This window comes from Cervus elaphus, chromosome 24 (assembly GCF_910594005.1).
Source record: "Cervus elaphus chromosome 24, mCerEla1.1, whole genome shotgun sequence".
NCBI classification, from domain to species: Eukaryota; Metazoa; Chordata; class Mammalia; order Artiodactyla; family Cervidae; genus Cervus; species Cervus elaphus.
Window position 1 is genome coordinate 65274478 of NC_057838.1, and position 20579 is coordinate 65295056.

Consider the following 20579-nt stretch of genomic DNA (forward strand, 5'->3'; position numbering starts at 1 on the left):
AGGGCCCTGTCTGCCAAGTCACAGAGATACGGTGCATGTGCCTTATTGTCCTTGGACTGTTAGGAGATCCAACCAGTCCATCCTAAAGGAAATCAGTCCTGAATATTCATTGGAAGGACTGATGCTGAAGCTGAAACTCCAATACTTTGGCCACCTGATGCGAAGAGCTGACTTATTGGAAAAGACCCCGATGCTGGGAAAGATTGAGGGCAGGAAGAGAAGTGGACGACAGAGGATGAGATGGTTGGATGGCATCACCGACTCAATGGACATGGGTTTGGGTGGACTCCCGGCATTTGTGATGGACAGGGAGGCCTGGTGTGCTGTGGTTCGTGGGGTCGCAAAGAGTTGGACACGAGATTGAGCGACTGAACTGAACTGAGCGACTGAACTGAACTGAGCGACTGAACTGACCTTATTGTCTCCACCTGAGACCGCCAGGATGTTGGCTGTGATGGACCAGCTGACATGCCATACAACATCGTTGAACTTGTGCAGCAGCTTGGGAGACCATGTACTGCCTGAGGCATCATCACAGGTCCAAATGAACACTCGACCATCCTGGGAAAAGAAGGCAGAGTCAGGAGATGGGGGCAGCAACCCTCCCCGGTGACATCTTCTCCATCTGTATCTGTACTGGACCTTTCCAAGAGGAGGGTGAGGGGATCAGGGCGAACCACAGCCAAAGACCTCCTGGGTGTTTACAGCTTTGACAACCAATTTCTGGCCCAGCACCCTTGCCTGTATCGCTTCATCCCAGGAACACACTTCAAGTCGGTCAGGAGCCTCCAGGCCCCTTTCCGCATACCGGTTTCAGGTATGGACTTTGTCAGCACTGCTATTTCTCAAATTTTCCCTGGGGCTTTCCCATATGTGCCAAGTCACTTCCTGGTTTTGGTTCCCAGCAGCTCTGTACTTTCTCAGTGGAATGGGTATAGGTGTTTAAAAAGCTCAGAGAATGAGAAGGGACCAAAAAAACACACAAAAATAAACACACACACAAAACAAACCAAAACAAAATGATCTTTTACTTCATTTGAACCTCTCATACTTGGTCCTTTCAACAGGCTCAGGAGGAGCCTCCAGGAGGAGGGCACGACAAAGCCACCCCAGTCGTCTTGCCTGGAGGATTCCATGGACAGAGGAGCCTGGCACGTTGCAGTCCACAGGGTCACACCAGAGTAGGACACAACTGAAGTGACTTAGCACACACGCACACACAAGAACAGCTCAAATGATGTAAAAGGCCTGGCTTAACTTGTATCTTTAGTGAAAGTGTTCCTCACTTCAGTCCTGTCTGACTCTGCGACTCCATGGACTGTAGCCCGCCAGGCTCCTCCATCCATGGGATTCTCCAGGTAAAAAGACTGGAGTGGGTTGCCATGCCATTTTCCAAGGCATCTTCCTGACCCAGGGATTGAACTCGGGGTCTCTTGTATTGCAGGCTGATTCTGAGCCACCAGGGAAGCCCCCTCATCTTGAATGAGTGAACTGAAAGTTGCTCAATTGTGTTTAACTTTTTGCGACCCCATAGACTGTATAATCCATGGAATTCTCCAGGCCAGAATACTGGCGTGGGTAGCCTTTCCCTTCTCTAGGGGATCTTTCCAACCCAGGGATCAAACCCAGGTCTCCTGCATTGCAGGTGGACTCTTTACCAGCTGAGCTATCAGGGAAGCCTCATCTTAGGTGCTTGCATATAATTAAAGGCTTGTCCTGGGTCTTTTCTGTCTGGGAAGCATGAGCAGGGAGATAAGCCCAGGTCTTAGGATTTCTCCTTGCTTGGGAACACTCTTAAAATGATGCCCGGGTAGCTCCAACGCCTATCCATAAAAGGGTCAGGAGGGGAACTAGTCCTGAGTCTGGTCTTCCTCTTGGCTCAGGAGAAGATAGCCACTAGATCTCACTGAGAGATGAGTGGGCTCCAGAAGCTCTCTTATTCGCAGTGGTCCACAGGTGCCAGCCTCCGGCCCTCCCACAGACTCCCCCCGGGGACTGTAGGGCTGATGGGCCTCCCTGAGAATAACTAACGTGGGACGCCTGCGCGGGCCTGAGCTGACCTGAGAGCAGCTGGCAATGGTGCTGGTAGGCAGGCCGATGGAGGGGGCCCAGGCCACATCTCGGACCCAGTCACTGTGGGCCTCCAGCTTCTGCTCTTCCTTCCACTGGCCGTCCTCCTCCTCCCTAGCAGGAGAGATGGGAGGGAGAATTCAGCAGGCAGAGCCCAGGCGCCGCTCCCTCACCTCCCCCCACTCCCCCCGCTCGCTCCAAAGACTCCACAGGGGTGGAGAAGCTACTCCATCTTTCTGGTAGCATTTGTTGAGTCAACTGATAGCATTTAGGAAGAGTCAAAGCGCCCGTGAAAAGGGCAAGTTTTTGACTTTTTTTTTTTTTAAATAAAGGATGTCTTCTGACAGACTGAAGACAGTATTCAGTGGGCAGAAGGGGAAAAGGTGATTCTGTTTCTGGTGAACTGAGGTTGAGTCATGGTAGACAGTAGACAGGGTAGAAGATTCCCCTTAAGAAGCTCCCCAACCCTGCTTACTTCCACAGTTTGATGAGGTTGTCACAGCCTCCTGACGCAAACTTCTTGATGTAGTTGGGCTTCTGCCCAGATGGCTGGTCTATGAGGCTCCCAGGCACGACAGCAGGCGCCCAGCTGACCGCATTGCAGCCAATCTGTAAGGAGAGGGACTCGTGCCAACTCTGCCCCCTGGCCCGGCAACAGGACACTGCTTCTGCAGACCCAAGGTTGGCAGTTATCTCCTCTCCAGTTCTCAGGACTGGATTATGTAGGTCAGCTCTTTTAATGAACTAAGGATTAGCCACCCAGAACTCTCCTTCAAGGATTCCTTACGGTGCATGTCTTTTTCAGCAACATGCATTTAAAGTAGGAAGCAGGGACTCTCAGGAAATTTAAAAAACAGAACACATTCCAAATATATGAAGGGAGGGCACAGATTTCAGAAAACCACACAAAGTAAATACATGGTTTCATGAATTACTCTGAAGTACTCCTGTAATCACTCCCAGGTCAAAAAATAAAATGACCATTTACCCAAGAAGCCCTGTCATTTATGTCCTACTTGAATCACAGCTCCTCTTCCCCATAAGTAAACATTATTCTGATTTCTATTTATTTTAGCACCTTTGTCACCCAAATGTGCATTCCGAGGCACCAGTTTAGTTGTGCCATTATAAAATATACATGTATTTCTTGATTGCAGTATTCTCTTTTTTATTGAAATACAGTTGATTTGCAAGACTTGTGTTAGTTTCAGGTGTAGAGCAGAGGGACACGTTTTTTCAGATTTTTGTCCATTTTAAGTTATCAATATTATACTGAAAAGAGTTCCCTGTGCTATAGAGTAATTCCTTGTTGGTTATTATTTTTATATAGTAGTGTGTACTTGTTAATCACAAATTCCTAATTTATCCTCCCTCCCCCTTTTCCCTTTAGTAACCATAAGTTTGTTTTCCTTTTTCTGGTCACGCTGTGCCACATATGGGATCTCAGTTCCCCAACCAGAGATCAAACCCTTGCCCCCTGGACTGGGAGCACAGAGTCTTAACCAGTGGACCGCCAGGGAAGTCCCATAAGTTTGCTTTCTATGTCTGTGAGGCTGTGTTTTACATCAATTTTTAAGTTGTCTTTCTCTGACTTCATTTTTATAATAATGTCTAGGTCCATCCAATGCAAATGGCATCATTCTGTTCTTTTTATGGCTGAGTAACACCCCACTGTATATGTATGCACCACATCACCTTTATCCATTCCTCTCCCGATGGACATTCGGGTTGTTTCCATGTCTTGGCTAATACAGTGCTGCCATGAGCAATGAGGTGTGTGTATCTTTTCAGATTAGAGTTTTCACTTTTTCTGGATATATGCCCAGGAATGGGACATATATCCCATATGTGTATCCCATGTATGGTAGCTCTATTTTTAGTTTTTAAAGGAGTCTCCACATTGTTTTCCATACTGGCTGCATCAATTTGCATTCCCACCAACAGTGTAGGATGTTTCTTTCCTTTTGTCCACATCCTCCCTAGCATTTATTTTTTTGTAGATTTTTTGATGGTTTTATTCAGTTGTGACCAACCTAGACAGCATATTAAAAACCAGAGACATTACTTTGTCAACAAAGGTCCATCTAGTCAAGGCTGTGGTTTTCCCAGTGGTCATGTATGGATGTGAGAGTTGGATTATAAAGAAAGCTGAGCGCAGAAGAATTGATGCTTTTGAACTGTGGTATTAAAGACTCTTGAGAGTCCCTTGGACGGCAAGGAGATCCAACCAGTTCATCCTCAAGGAAATCAGTCCTGAGTGTTCATTGGAAGGACTGATTTTGAAGCCAAAACTCCAGTATTTTGGCCACCTGATGCAAAGAGCTGACTCATTTGAAAAGACCCTGATGTTGGGAAAGATTGAAGGCAGGAGGAGAAGGGTACGACAGAAGATGAGATGGTGAGATGGCATCACTGACTCAATGGACATGAGTTTCGGTAAACTCCGGGAGTTGGTGATGGACAGGGAGGCCTGGCGTGCTGCGGTTCATGGGGTTGCAGAGTCGGACACGACTGAGCAACTGAACTGACTGATTCTGACCAGTGTGAGTAAAAACATTTTTTTTTTTTTAATGTTTCTTGCATCTCTCATTTATAGATTTCCCCCCTGTGATCTTACTGATCAGATTTGGGTTCGTTCCTTTTGCCAAGAGGAAAATACACCATACAGGGTATGGTGTGTTCCTTCAGCAGGAGGCATATGATCTTAGACTGTCTCTCTTCATATGTTATTACCATGTCAATAATTTATGCCTCTTTTAATTCACTGGGCATTACAAAATGGTGATACTATCATTCTATTCCTTAGTCATTTATTACAGGGAATACTCTACGGAGGGGCAATTTCATTCATTAATATTTGCTTCCCCACAGGGGTACAGATCAGGTAGGAAAGGCAGGATAAATACTTAATCCCTTCTGAACCAGTTTATTGTCTTTCTTCAAAGATGACTGATTCTTCTTTACTAAATAAATGTCGGGATGAAGGCATGGATTTAAGCGTATTTGATAGGTTTCAGTTCATTGCAATCATTCTGACTTTTTACACTCAAACTGCCCGTCTTTGGCACTGTGAGCCTGTTCAAGGTGGCTCCTTTGATATAACCTTAGTATGTCTGTCACTGATTTCTTTTCTATCTGGTATAACAAGATGATTGTTCCTTTCCTGCCTCAAAACCTGGGATCGTCCATTTCCTGAAGAGCTCTGGATTTTTTCAGTGAGAAACTATTTCAAGTGTACTTCTGGTGCTAAGGATATTCACTGATAGATGATTATTCACTTTATTTCATTTAACACACAGCAGAACAGCCTCAGCATAATAATACCATCAATATGATAACTAGTAGTATTTGCATCAGTCCATGGGGTTGCAAAGAGTCAGACATGACTCAGCAACTTAACAACTCCATTCTCCCATAGTTTTTTTTTTGGGGGGGGGGGTGTTTTTGTATGGTACCAACATTAAGAAGTCTAGATCTCCAGCTGCTTGTGCTGCACACCATTTTTTAATAGTTATACTCTATCTATCTTAGCTGAGCATATGACCAGGACTCAGTCAGTCTTAAGTTCTTTACAACTAACTATGTATTCATATGGATGTCTTTCTAGCCATTTTTGTGGTCTAAAACTTATTCTCTAGTAGATACCTCAGGAAGGGCTCATGGAAATAACAGTCCTTGGGTTTTTGCATACTGGTAACAGTCTGCATTCTTTACACTCCAAATTGTAAAGACAGCTTTGAGATCTAACTGATGTTAACAGCACATAAACTGCACAAGCTGATTAACTTTGACACCAGCATATCCTGTAAAGCCATCACTACAATCAAGATATCAAATGAATCTCAAAGTGCTGAAAGAAAAAAACCCTTCCAACCCTTCCTCTACCTTGCAAAGTTACTGTTCAGAATTAAAGGAAAGATGGTTTTCCACACAAGCAAAAGTGAAAGGATTTCATCACCACTAAACCGGCCTTACAAGAAATGTTAAAGGGACTTTTTTAAACTGAAAAAGAAAGGGTGCTAATTAGTAACAAGAAAACATATAAGTATAAATCTTCCATGTTTTATGCTCATAATATAAATATATATTAAAAGTAGTGGATTGCTTACGATGCTATTATGAAGGTTAAAAAAGTAATAAAAATCTGTGACTACAGTAATTAGTTAAAAGGATACACAAAAAGATGTAAAATGTTACATCAAACAAAAAGTGGGTGGGGGACGGTAAAAATATAGAGCTTTAGAATGGGTACAAATTTAAGTCATCAACTTAAAACAGACTGTTATTAATATGAACTGTTATATGTAAACTTCATAGTAATGACAAAGCAAAAATCTATATAGTAGATATACAAAAGATAGTGTTAATTATTCAGTCGTGTCTGACTCTTTGTGACTCCATGGACTGTAGCCCACCAGGCTCCTCTGTTCATGGAATTCTCCAGGCAAGAAAACTGGAGTGGGTAGCCATTCCCTTCTCCAGAGGATCTTCCTGACCCAGGGATCAAACCTGGGTCTCCTGCATTGTGGGTGGATTCTTTACCGTCCGAGTCACCATGGAAGCCCAAGGATAAAGGTCATCAAACTACAAAGTAAGAGAGCTAAAGAAGTATAAAAGCCACAAAAAAACAGTAACACGGCATTAAGTACATACCTATCAATAATTACTTTAAATGTAAATGAACTAAATTTTCCAATTAAAAGACATGGAAGGATGGCTGACAGGAGAAAAAAGATCATCCATATGCTACCTATAAGAGACTCACTCCAGACTTAAGGACAAAGACTGAAAAAGAAGGGATGGAAAAAGATGTTCCATGCAAATGGAAAGCAAAAGAGCTGGGGTAGTGCTATCTGTATCAGACAAAACAGACTTTAACACAGAGGCTGCACTAAAAGACAAACAAGGGCATTAGATAATGACAAGGGAGTCAATCCAAAAAGATGATATAACATTTGTAAACATTTATGCACTCAACATAGGAGAACCAAAATATATAAAGCAAGTATTAAAAGACTTGAAGGGAGATATAGGCAGCATTACAGTAACAGTAGGGTTATGTCAATGGCTAGATCATCCAGACAGAAAATGGCCTTATGGGACACATTAGACCAGAGGAACTTTACAGAGATATAGAGAATGTTCCACCCAAAGCAGCAGAATACAGGCATGTCTCACTTTATTGTATCTTGTTTCATTGTGCTTAATACTTAAGTAGAGTTCTTCACAAACTGGAAGCTGTGGCAACCCTACGTAGAGCAATTCAACTGGAGCCATTTTCCCAACAGCATTTACCCACTTCTCAGCTATGTGTCACACTTTGGTAATTCTTGCAATATTTCAAACTTTTTCATTATTACATTGGTCACACTTTGGTAATTCTTGCAATATTTCAAACTTTTTAATTATTGCATTGTGCTGAGTGATCTTTGATGTTACTAATGCTGATGTTATTTATGACTTGCTTAAGGCTCATATGATGGTTAGTTTTTTTTTTAGCAATGAAGTGTTAAAGTATGTACACTGTTTTAGACATAATGCTATTATTGCATACTTAGTAGACTAGTATAGTTTACATATAACTTTTACATGCACTGGGAATCCAAAAATTCATGTGAATCCTTTTATTGTGATATTTGTTTTACTGTGGTGGTCTGGAACCAAACTACTATCTCTGTAGTATGCCTGGATACATTCTTCTCAAGTGCACATGGAACATTATCCAGTACAGATCTTATGTTAGGCCACAAAAAAGTCTTAATAAATTTAAGATGACTGAAGTCCAGGAGTCTCCGGTGGAGGCATGGGTTGACAGTGGCCCACCGCGGGGTCAGGGGCACCGAATACAACAACGCTGGCGTAAGCTCTTTTGAAGGAGGTTGCCATTACCACCACTGTTTGCAACCATAGTTTGGCCTCAGTCCAAGCAACAGGGAGGGAACACAGCCCCGCCCATCAACAGAAAATTGGATTAAAGATATACTGAGCACAGCCCCACACAGCAGAACTAGACCCAGATTCCCCCACATCCAGTCCCTCCCATCAGGAAGCTTCCACAAGCCTCCTATCCTTATCCATCAGAAGGCAGACAGAATGAAAACCACAATCACAGAAAACTAAGCAAACTGATCACAAGGATGACAGCCTTGTCTACCTCAATGAAACTATGAGCCATACTGTGTAGGGCCACCCAAAACAGACAGGTCAGGATGGAGTTCTGACAAAATGTGGTAGACTGGAGAAGGGAATGGCAAACCACTTCAGTATTCTTGCCTTGAGAACCCCATAAACAGAATGAAAAGGCAAAAAGATATGACACTGAAAGATGAACTCCCCAGGTCAGTAGGTGCCCAGTATGCTACTGGAGAAGAGTGGAGAAATAGCTCCAGAAAGAATGAAGAGACAGAGCCAAAGCAAAAACAACACCCAGTTGTGGATGTGACTGGGGATGGAAGTAAAGTTCAATGCTGTAAAAACAATACTGCATAGGAATCTGGAATATTAGGTCCATAAATCAAGGTAAATTGGAAGTGGTCAAACAGGAGATGGCAAGAGTGACCACTGACATTTTAGGAATCAGTGAACTAAAATGGACCAAAATAGGCGAATTTAACTCAGATGTGGGCAAGGCTCCCTTAGAAGAAACAGAGTAGCCCTCATAGTTAACAAAAGAGTCTGAAATGCAGTACTTGGGTGCAATCTCAAAAATGACAGAATGATCTCTGTCCGTTTCCAAGGCAAACCATTCAATATCACAGTAATCCAAGTCTATGCCCCGACCAGCAACACTGAAGAAGCTGAAGTTGAACGGTTCTATGATGACCTACAAGATCTTCTAGAACTAACACCAAAAAGAGATGTCCTCTTTATCATAGGGGACTGGAATGCAAAAGTAGGAAGTTAAGAGATACCTGGAGTAACAGGCAAGTTTGGCCTTGCAGTGCAAAATGAAGTAGGGCAAAGGCTACAGAGTTTTGCCAAGAGATTGCACTGGTCATAGCAAATACCCTCTTCCAACAACACAAGAGACGACTCTACACATGGACGTCACCAGGTGGTCAATACCAAAATCAGACTGATTATGTTCTTTGCAGCCAAAGATGGAGAAGCTCTATATAGTCAGCAAAAATAAGACCGGGACCTGAATGTGGCTCAGATCATGAACTCTTTGTTGCACAATTTGGGCTTAACTTCAAGGAAGTTAAGCTAAACCATTCACGTACGACCTAAGTCAAACCCCTTATGATTCTACAGTGGAAGTGACATAGATTCAAGGGATTAGATCTGATAGGTAAGAGTGCCTGAAGAACTATCCATGGAGGTTCGTGACATTCCCAAGAAAAAGGAAAGAAAAGTGTCAAAATGGTTGTCTAAGGAGGCCTTACAAAAGCTGAGAAAAGAAGTGAAAGGCAAATGAGCAAAGAAAAGATATACCCATTTGAATGCAGAGCTCCAAAGAACAGCAAAGAGAAATAACAAAGCCTTCCTAAGTGAATAATGCAAAGAAGTAGAGAAAAACAATAGAATGGGAAAGACTAGAGATCTCTTCAAGAAAATTAGAAAAACCTAAGGAAAATTTCATGCAAAGATGGGAACAATTAAGCACAAAAACAGTATGGACCTAACAGAAGCAGACGATATTAAGGAGAGGAGGCAAGAATACACAGAAGAACTATTCAAAAAAGATCTTAATGACCCATATAACCATGATGGTATGATCACTCACCTAAGTGGGCCTTAGGAAGCATCACTACAAACAAAGCTAGCGGAGGTGATGGAATTCCAGCTGAGCTATTTCAAATCCTAGAAGATGATGCTGTGAAAGTGCTGCACTCAATATGCCAGCAAATTTGGAAAACTCAGCAGTGGACACAGGACTGGGAAAAGGTCAGTTTTCATTCCAATCCCAAAGAAAGGCAATGCCAAAGAATGTTCAAACTACTGCACAATTGCACTCATCTCACACGCTAGCAAAGTAATGCTCAAAATTCAACAGTACACGAAATGAGAACTTCCAGATGTCCAAGCTGGATTTAGAAAAGGCAGAGGAACCAGAAATCAAATTGCCAACACCAGCTGGATCACAGAAAAAGCAAGAGAATTCCAGAAAAACCTCTGGTTTGTTGACTATGCCAAAGGCTTTGACTGTGTGGATCACAGCAAACTGGTAAATTCTTCAAGATATGGGAATACCAGACCACCTTACCAGCCTCCTAAGAAATCTGTATGCAGGTCAAGAAGCAATAGTTAGAACTGGACATTGAACATCAGACTGGTTCCAAATAGGGAAAGGAGTATGTCCAGGCTGTATACCATCACCCTGCTTATTTAACTTACATGCAGAGTACATCATGTGAAATGCTGGGCTGGATGAAGCACAAGCTGGAATCAAGCTTGCCGGGAGAAGTATCAATAATCTCAGATATGGGGATGACACCACCTTTACGGCAGAAAGTGAAGAGGAATTAAAGAACCTCTTGATAAAAGTGAACAGAAGAGTGAAAAAGCTGGCTTAAAACTCAACATTCAGAAAACTAAGATCATGGCATCCTGTCCCATCAATTCACGGCAAATTGATGGGGCAACAAAGGAAACAGTGACAGACTGTCTTTTCTTAGGCTTCAAAATCACTGCAGATGGTGACTGCAGTCATGAGGTTAAAAGACGTTTGCTCCTTGGAAGAAAAGCTATGACAAATTCAGACAGCATATTAGGGAAAGCAGAGACATTACTTTGCCGACAAAGGTCTGTCTAGTCAAAGCTATGGTTTTTCAAGTAGTCATGTTTGGATGTGAGAGTTGGACCATAAATAAAGCTGACTGAAGAGGAATTGATGCTTTTGAACTGTGGTGTTGGAGAAGACTCTTGAGAGTCCCTTGGACAGCAAGGAGATCAAATCAGTCAATCCTAAAGGAAATCAGTCCTGAATATTCATTGGAAGAACTGATGCTGAAGCTCCAATGCTTTGGCCACCTGATGTGAAGAACTGATTCACTGGAAAAGACCCTGAAAGACTGAAGGCTGGAGGTGAAGGGGATGACAGAGGACGAGATGGTTGGATGGCATCACCGACTCGATGGATATGAGTTTGAGCAAGTTCCAGGACTTACTTGGTGAAGGACAGGGAAGCCTGGTGTGCTGCAGTCCATGGGTCACAAAGAGCCGGAAATGACTGAGCAACTGAACTAAAGTCCTATTAAGCATCTTTTCTGACTACAATGATATGAAACTAGAAATTAATAAGAAGGAGAAAACTGGAAAATCCACAAATATGTGAAGAATAAACAACATGCTACTGAACAGCCAACGGGTTAACAAAGATATAAAGAGTAATAACAAAAACACCATCAGACAAATGAAAACAGAAATACAACACACCAAAATTCATGGAATGCATTAAAAGCAGTTCTAAGAGGGACGTTCACAGCAATAAATACCTAAAGGAAAAAAAAAAACTCAAAAACCCCTAACTTTACACCTCAAGGTACCAGAAAAAGAACAGCAAATGAAGACCAAACTCAGTGGAAGGAAGGCGGTAACAAGAATCAGAGTAGAAATAAATGAAGTAGAGACTAAAAAGACGATAGAAAGATAAATGAAACTAAGAGGTGGCTCTTTGAAACTATAAATAAAACAGACAAACCTTTAGCTATACTCACCAAGAAAAAAAAGAGGGCTCAAATTTCACTTGATAAATGAAAGAGGGGTAACTGACACCACAGAAATACAAAAGCTCATCAGAGTATACTAAGAAAAATAATACGCAAACAAATGGCAACACAGAAGTAATGGATACATTCCTAAAAACACAGAGTATTGCAAGACTGAATCATGAAGAAACAGAAAATCTAATTAGACCGCTAACTGTGAATATAGATGATAAAATCCTCAACAAAATAATCAGCAAACCAAGTTCAAGGCTGGTTTACAGTCACAAATCAATCCAGGTGTTTACACCAGATTAACAAAATGAAGGGAAAAAAAAATCACATAATCATCTCAATAGATGAAGAAGCATTTGATAAAATTCAGCACCCATTTATGATAAAACTCTACACAAAATGGGTATGGAAGGTGCATCCCTCAACATACATAAAGGCCATACATGACAAGCCTATAGCTACCATTATTCTCTGAGATCAGGAACAAGACAAAAATGCCCATACTTGCCACTATTATGCATCAAAGTATTAGAAGTCCCAGTGAGAGCAATCAGACAAGAAAAAGAAATAAAAGGCATCTAAATTGGAAAGGAAACAGTAGAACTGTCAGTAGTTGGAAATGATATATTATATACAGAAAATCCTCAAGTTCCACCAAAAAATTATTAGCAATAAAAGAATTCAGAAAAGCTGAAGGATACAAAATCAATATACAAAAATTTCTTACATTTCCATACACCAATAATGAACTATCAGAAAAGACACTGTGAAAACAACCCATTCACAAGTGCATCAAAAAGAATAAAATACCTAGGAACAAATTTAAGCAATGAGGTGAAAGACTGGTACACTGAGAACAATGATGAGAGAAATTAAAGACAACACAAATGAAAGATATCTGTGCAGATGGATTGGAAGAGTATTGTTGGAGTGTCAATTCTACTCAGCAATCTATGGATCTGATGAAATTCCTATCAAAATTCCAATGCCATTTTTCACAGAAACAGAACAATCCTAAAATCTGTATGGAATCACAAAAGACCCCTTAATTCAAAAATGCAGTGATCAAAACAGTGTGCTCAGTCACATCCAACTCCTTGTGACCCCATGGACTGTAGCCCACCAGGCTCCTCTGTCCATGGGATTCTCCAGGCAAGCACGCTGGAGTGGGCTGCCATTTCCTTCTCCAAAACAGTATGGTACTGGCATTAAAAACAGACAGACATTATTTGTAACACTGCTGCTGTCTACATTCAGTTATGTACCTGTTACTTTCTATCCTTACTAAAATGTAAACTCAAAATAAAGACATAAAACCCAACCAGACACACAGATCAATGGAGCAGAATAGAGAACCCAGAGATAAACCCATGCCTCTGTGGGCAACTAATTTATGACAAAGGAGCCAGGACTATGCAATGGGAAAAGGACAGTCTCTCCAATAGACAGGGTTGGGAAAACTTGACGGCCACGTCAGAATGGAACTAAACCACCATCTTACACCGTACATAAAAATGACTTCAAAACGTATTAAAGAATGTGAGACCTGAAGCCATAAGACTCCTAGAGAAAAACTGAGGTGCTAAGTTCCTTGGCACTGATTTTGGTGTTGATTTTCTGGACCTGACTCCAAAAGCAAAAGCAACATAAGAAAATATAGACAAGAGGGACTACATCAAACAAAAAGTACAGCAAGAGAAATCATCAACAAAGTGAAAAGGCAATGTATGGAATGGGAAAAAATATTTGCAAATTGTGTACCTAATAAGCGGTCAACATCCAAAATATAAAAGAACTCACACAACTCAACAGTAAAAAGCAAATAATTCAACTAAAAAATGCCAGAGGATGTCAATATATGGTTTTCCAAAGAAGATACACAGATGGGTCAACAAGTACCTGAAAAGACGCTCATCACTAGTCATCAGGGAAATGCAAATCAAAACCACAATGGAGAGCACCTCACACCTGTCAGAACACACCCTACTGAACACACAAGTGTTTGCGAGCATGCAGAGAAAAGGGAACCCCTCTGTGCACAGTTGGTGGCAGTGTAAACTGGTGTAGCCACTATGGAACACAGTATGGAGGATCCTCAAAGAGTTAAAAATAAAACTACCAGATAGATACAGCAGTTCCACTTCTGGCTATTTATACCAAAAAACAAAGAAACCCTCCATTAGTTCTAAATATATCTGCACCCCCCCCCATGCTAACTGTAGCATTTATAATAGCCAAGATATGTAAGCAAGTTAAGTGTCCATCAACAGATAAATGGATAAACAGGTGAGGTGTGTACACACACACAGAGAAGAATATTACTCAGCCAAAAATAAGAATGAAATCTTTCCATCTGCAGCAACGTGGATGGATCTTGAGGGCGTCATGCTAAGTGAAATAAGAAAGAGAAAGACAAATACTGTATGATCTCACTTAAATGCAACACTAATAAAAAACCCCAAGCTCACAGATATAAAGAACAGGTTGGTGCTTCCAGCGGTGGTGATGAGGGATTAGCAAAATGGGTGAAAGAGGTCAAAAGGTACAAACTTTCAGTTATAACAGCCTGCAGGCTCCAATCCTGAGACATCTCAGGCCAGACAACCAGCAGGGCAAGAATACAACCCTACCTATCAGCAGACAGGCTGCCTATAAAGTCTTCCTGAGCCCACAGCCGGCCCTGCCCACCAGGGGAACAAGACCCAGCTCCAACCACCAGTGGGTAGGAACCAGTCCCTCCCACCAAGAGGCCTGCAGAAGTCTCTTAGACCAGCCTCATCCACCAGGGGCAGACAGCAGAAGCAAGAACCACCACCCTGCACACAGAAACCACAATTACAGAAAGTTAGACAGAATAAAACAGCAGAAGGATATGCTCCAGACGAAGAAACATGATAAATCCCCAGAAGAACAACTAAGTGAAGTACAGACAGGCAATCTACTCCAAAAAGAATTCAGGGTAATGATGGTAAAAATGTTTTAAGATCTTGGAAAAAGAATGGAGGCACAGACTAAGAAGACACAAGAAATGTTTAATAAAAAGCTAGAGAATCTAAAGAACAAAGAGAGATGAAAAATAGAATAACTAAAGTGAAAAATACACTAGCAGGACTCAGTAGCAGAATGAGGAATGCAGAAGACTGGATAAGTGAGCTGCAAGATGGAATGGTGGAAATCACTGCCATGAAAAAGAATAAAGAAGAAAGACTGAAAAGAAAGGAAGACTTTTGTCATAACATTAAACACAAAACATCCACATTATAGGGGTTCCAGAAGGAAAAGAGAAAGGATGTGAGAAAATATTTGAAAAGATAATAGCTGAAAACTTCCGTAATATGGGAAAGGAAATAGTCACTGAAGTGCAAGAACCAGAATCCCAGGCAGGATAACCCAAGGGGGAAAATGCTGAGACACATAGCAATCAAATTGACAAAAAGTAAAGACAAAGAGAAAATATCAAAAGCAACAAGGGAAAAGCAACAAATAGCATACAACGGAATTCCCATAAGGTTAGCAGTTGGTTTCTCAGCAGAAACTCTATAGGCCGAAAGGGAGCAGCACAACATATTTAAAGTGATGGAAGGGACGAACCTGCATCCAAGAACACTCTAACCAGCAAGGCTCTCATTTAGGTTCAAAGGAGAAATCACAAGCTTTACAGACAAGCAAAAGCTGAGAGAATTCAGCACCATCAGACCAGCTTTGCAACAAATGTTAAAGGAATTTCTCTAGGCAGGGTGAAAGAAGGTCACAACTAGAAACAAGCAAATTATGAATGGAAAAGCTCACTGGTAAAGGGAAACAAAATACAGGTAGGAAATCATCCACAGAAATATGGTATCAAAATCAACAATTGTGAGGAGAGTACAAATGCAAAATATTGGAAATGCATTTAAAATTAAAAGACCAGCAATTTAAAACAATCTTATTTATATTTGGACCACTGTATCAAAACCTCATCGTAACCACAAACTGAAAATCTACAGTAGATACACAATATAAATAAGAAAAAGGAATGCAAACATAGTACTAAAGTTAGTCATCAAATCACAAGAGAACAAAAGAGGAAGAGGAGAAAAAAAGACCTACAAAAACAAGTCCACAACAATTAACAAAATGGCAATAAGAACATACATATCAATAATTACTGTAAACATAAACAGATTAAATGCTCCAACCAAAAGACACAGGCTGGCTGAATGGATACAAATTTTCAGTTGTAAAGTAAGTATATGACGGGGGATGTGATGCTCAGCTTGGTGACTAGTTAATACCGCCATTAAAAAAAAAAGTGATTAAAAAAACAGTAAGTTATTGGTAAAAAAGAGAATGAACGCATCTATCATCTCCAAGTTTGCAGTCCACCTCTGCCCCCCACCCCCCTAACTCAGCAACCACTGATCTGGTGTCACTCAAGTTTGTTTTTCCATACTATGTGGAATCAGAGTATGTACCTTTTGACCGATATTTTTTTCCACTCGGCACAGTTATTTTAAAATTTATTTATCTTGTATCAATAGTCATTTCTTTTTATTGCTAGGTAACATTTCTACTAGATCACCTTTTGTTGGCCCATTCACCTGTTGATTCACCTTTGGGTTATTTCCTATATATTTGGCTATTAAAGCTGCTATAAACTTTTGTACGTTAAGTCTCTGTGTGAACTTGAAAGTCAATTTCGCTAAGTTAAATCCTTGGCTCACACATTCTTTCCTTGAGTGTTGCAAACGTGTTCTCCTTTTTCTCTTGCACTGATCATTGCTGTTGAAAAGACTGATGATAATCTGTTTCCCTTCTACATCACATGGCTCCTTTTGCCTAGATGCCTTAAGGATTTGTTTTAAAAGCCAGTAATTTCACTATATTTAGAGGTCTTTTGGCTTGTGAGTCTGGGTTGATATTCTTAAGTATAACATATACTCTCTCAATATGTAGTTTCAAAGAGAGTTCTTGAATTTTAAGGTAGTTTTTCTTTAATCAATTTTTAGTATTTGTTCTGATTTCTTCCGGACTCCTAATATTCACATTTGATCTTTGCCTGTCTCCACTTTTTGTCAAAATCTATGTATAGCTTCATCTTGGGGGGATTTCCCCTTCTTTTCACATTATTTAAGGCATTATTCTGTTGTTTATTTGCTCTTACACTCCTTCTAAAATTTAGTCTTTATATATAATTTTACATTTCTTTCTTGAGTCCTGTCACTTCATTTTTTCTGAATTTTTCTAATTTTGATTTATGCTATTTTTTATGTCTTTTGTCATTTAAAAAAAAGTCTTTTTAGCTTGATTTGAAATAGATGACAACTGATTCAATTTTTGTCAGCATGTCTTTCTTTCACTGTCTGTAAAGGTGCTATTCTACATATTCTTTGTTTCCTAAAGGAAAATTCTGTATGTGGTTTCACTTCAAATACTTTTCTGGTATTTTTATGTGAAATTAGTTTTCCTGATGGTGAGGTTCAGGAAAGCCTTCCTAAGTTCAGAAGTCTGTTTTTGTGTAGTGTTAAGAAACGTGACACTTGCTTTGGGGATTTCAAGGCTGTGTTCCTCTCGCCCACTTTGGTCTAAACCCTTCATTCTGTGTCTCTCTGGCTCTGTGTCCCTCTGCTCATGAGGGGTACTGCTGAAAGCAAGCCCTGCCGGTTGTGAGGGCCAGATTTCCCCAAGCCCCCTTTTTTAGTCTTTCTTATGGTGGGTCCCCTGCACTCATTTGGACGAGACAGTGCAAGCCCACTCCCCCAGTCAGTTCTCCAAAGACACACAGATGACCAGTAAGCACGTGAAAAGATGCCCAACACCACTAGTCATTGGAGAAATGTAAATCAAAACCACAAGCAGGTACTACTTTACACCCACTGGGATGGCAATCATAAAAAGAAAAGCAGTGTTGGCAGGGATGTGGAGAAACTGAAACCTTCATACCCTGCTGGCAGGAACGTAAAATGGTGGTTAATTTGGATAATAGTTTAGCAGTACTTCAAAAAATTAAACAGAGCTTCCCTTGCTTGGCGGTTCCACACCAGGTAGTTACCCAAGAAAATTAAAATTTTCACAAACTTATACACCAATGTTTGTAAGACTGTTATTCATAATAACTGCTGATGAATAAAAATGAAATAAATGCAAAATAAAATGTGTATATCCACACAGTGGACTATTATTCAGTCATAAAAAAGGAACAAAGCAGTGATATATGCTATGATCTGGATGAAACCTGGATAAACCTTGAAAACATGCTAAGTCAAAGAAGTCAGTCTTCTGTGGACTGTACTGCATAATTCCATTTACAGACAATGTCCAGAATAGGCAAATTCATAGACAGAAGTTAGATTAGGGTTGTTGAAGGCTAGAGGTAGGGTGGGGTGGAGAGTGACTGCTAATGGGGCTTCTTATTGAGGTGATGAAAATTATTTGGGTATTAATAGTGAGAGTTGTACAACTTTGTGAGTATACTAAAAACTACAGAACTCTTTATGCTTTAAAAGGGTGAACTTTATGAGTTTAAAATGTTACAAATAAAAGTACAAAATCCCTGTGTTCAGACAGCGGCTGTGGGCCAAGTGGCCAGCTATGCTTCCAGCGAACACCTCCTGCTCTTTGTCGGTGCTCCGCAGGTGTCCCTGGAAGGCGCTGCTCACCGCTTACTTCCTCCTCTTGCTCGCATGCCAATACCACACAGTCTTGGTGTTGTGGATGGGCCATCCCTCTTCACTGGTACTTTGGAGTTCATGGAAATACCTTTTACCCAGTTCTGTTGTTAACTACTGCTCAGGAAGTTTTGGTTTTGCTGCCTAAGTTGCTCTGCTCGTTTTTATGCAGAGATGTGGAAGACTCAAGCACTATGATGTCATTCCCTGCCATCTTTCCAGAAGCCTCTAGGCCTATTCAATGTTACAACTTAGTCAACAGATGGGGGTCACAGGGTCCCAAGTAACAAGAGCCACAGACAGGCTCTTGGGGCCTTGAAGGCTGGGCAGGCTGTGGAGTCCCAGAATCTGAGAACTGAGAAAGTACAGGGTTAGACTTGGGGCTGCTGACTTCTGTCTGGGTAGCTTTCGGAAGTGCTGAGGCCATCAAGCCTGGACGGTTGTGTAGATAAGAAGTACACGGGTTCCAGTGTTCTAACCCCAGCACAGTACCTCCTCTAAGTCAGTTATCTAAGCTTCACTTATCTATTCATAAAATGAGAACAGGACTGGTGACCTCACGCATCTGTACATTTGTTAGTTTTTCCTTTCATTCACAAACATCTGTGAGGATTACATGACATACACTAGAGGCTCAAGAACTGTGAGTCCCCCCCCCACTGTTCACAGTGCTTTCTTGACTGCTGCAACCTTTCACAGGAAGCAGAGAACCAACTTCCTACGATGCTTTCCGTAATACCACTCAGGTCCAGGGGTCCCCATGGTCACTGCAGGCCATGACAACTTGCGGTGTGCACAGCAAGGGCGGCAGGCAGGCAGGCTACCCGTTGCCACCCTGCAGTGCCCTGGCCCACCCTGGCCTGAAGGAACCAGTGCCAGCACTGCTCTGGGCTGAATGAGGCAGGTACAGCCTGGCCTCCCTGGATGCAGCCTCTGTCTGGCTTCAGGGCAAAGAGGCTCAGACCTGCTCTCCCAACTGTGTCTGCTCAGCACCCCTCGTGGCCCAGCGCACAGCAGTGACACCGCTCCTGCCATTCTCTAAGGAGTGAACAGCGGACACGTGGCGAGCTCGCAGAGCACCCCCTACCCGCAGGCAGGGTGTGGACTTACAGTGTGAGCATTGTTGATCTTCTTTACTTCCCACTGGCCCAGCCCGGTGTACGTCAGCAGGGAGATGGCCCCATCCGAGCTGCCGCAGGCCAGGATGAGGCCATAGTCGTGGGGAGCCCAGCACACGGAGTTTACTGCAGGAAGGAAGGAGGCACAGTGAGCAGACTTTCATTTCTGAGACTTACTGTTTAACTAAATTTCTGGAAAAAAAAACCCAGAAAAATCATAGGGATCACCATGGGGAAAGTTGTAATTTTGTCAATTGAGTTTCAAAAAACCTATCACCTATTAATATCATCATCATAAACTAAAGCCTATCTTATAATCTCAGAACAAAGACCAGTACTTAAAATGAATAAACCTTAAAGGAAAAAACCAACCAACCAACCAATGTTGTCTTTGCTTTTCTTGTTGTGCTGTGCACTGGCTTTAGGGCTGAGGATCTCCCCTCCGCTATGGACAGGCTGACAGGAAAGCGGCCCAGGCCCGGGGGCCAACGGGAGCCCGGGCAGGACCGACCTCCCGCTGGCCCTCCGCCCGCACTGTACCCGAGGAGTCGTGTCCCGCGTGCTCGTGTGTCTTCTCCCACGTGCCGTTCTCCTCCTTCCAGATGATGACCTTCCGGTCGTAGGAGCAGGATGCGAGTATATTGCCATACATGGGGTGGGCCCAGGCCACCTGCCACACGGGGCCCTCATGGCTGCAAGGCGAGAGGGTCAGAGGCTGTTCAAATGGGCAAAAAAGGAACCCAGGGCACTCTGCCGGCCACTACTTTGGACAGAAGCAAATGGCTTCTCAGGAGAGAACTGCCAAAGAATTTCAAAAGGGACAGAGCTGAATGACGTCACTCCAAAATCGACTTTCACTGGACAGTGAGGACCCTGAGGCTGAAAGCAAGTCGGCCCCTCTTTCCTGAGCCAGCAGAGCCCCTGAGGAGGCTGAGCTCTTGAGCAGGCAGTAACTGTTTCATCTTAGTACTCTCCACTACTCTTAACTTTTTCAAAAGGCAGGTCTCTCTCTTCCCATCTCTGTGCGTTCACCTGGTAACTACTGTCTGAGCATGTGCCCTGTGCCAGGCTCCGCACTGGGT

The 20579-nt window shown here is 42.1% G+C and overlaps 1 protein-coding gene across 1 annotated transcript in view; it reads right to left on the bottom strand.

Annotated features, from left to right (window-relative positions):
- Positions 1-20579, bottom strand: part of SEC13 (SEC13 homolog, nuclear pore and COPII coat complex component) — a 43296-nt gene that overhangs the window by 15480 nt on the left and 7237 nt on the right. The window contains exons 4-8 of the mRNA XM_043886180.1: positions 20038-20189; positions 19490-19623; positions 2546-2679; positions 2061-2184; positions 415-561 (exon numbers count right to left, since the gene is read on the bottom strand). Coding sequence (XP_043742115.1) covers positions 415-561; positions 2061-2184; positions 2546-2679; positions 19490-19623; positions 20038-20189 — 691 coding nt within the window. The remainder of the gene's footprint in view (positions 1-414; positions 562-2060; positions 2185-2545; positions 2680-19489; positions 19624-20037; positions 20190-20579) is intronic.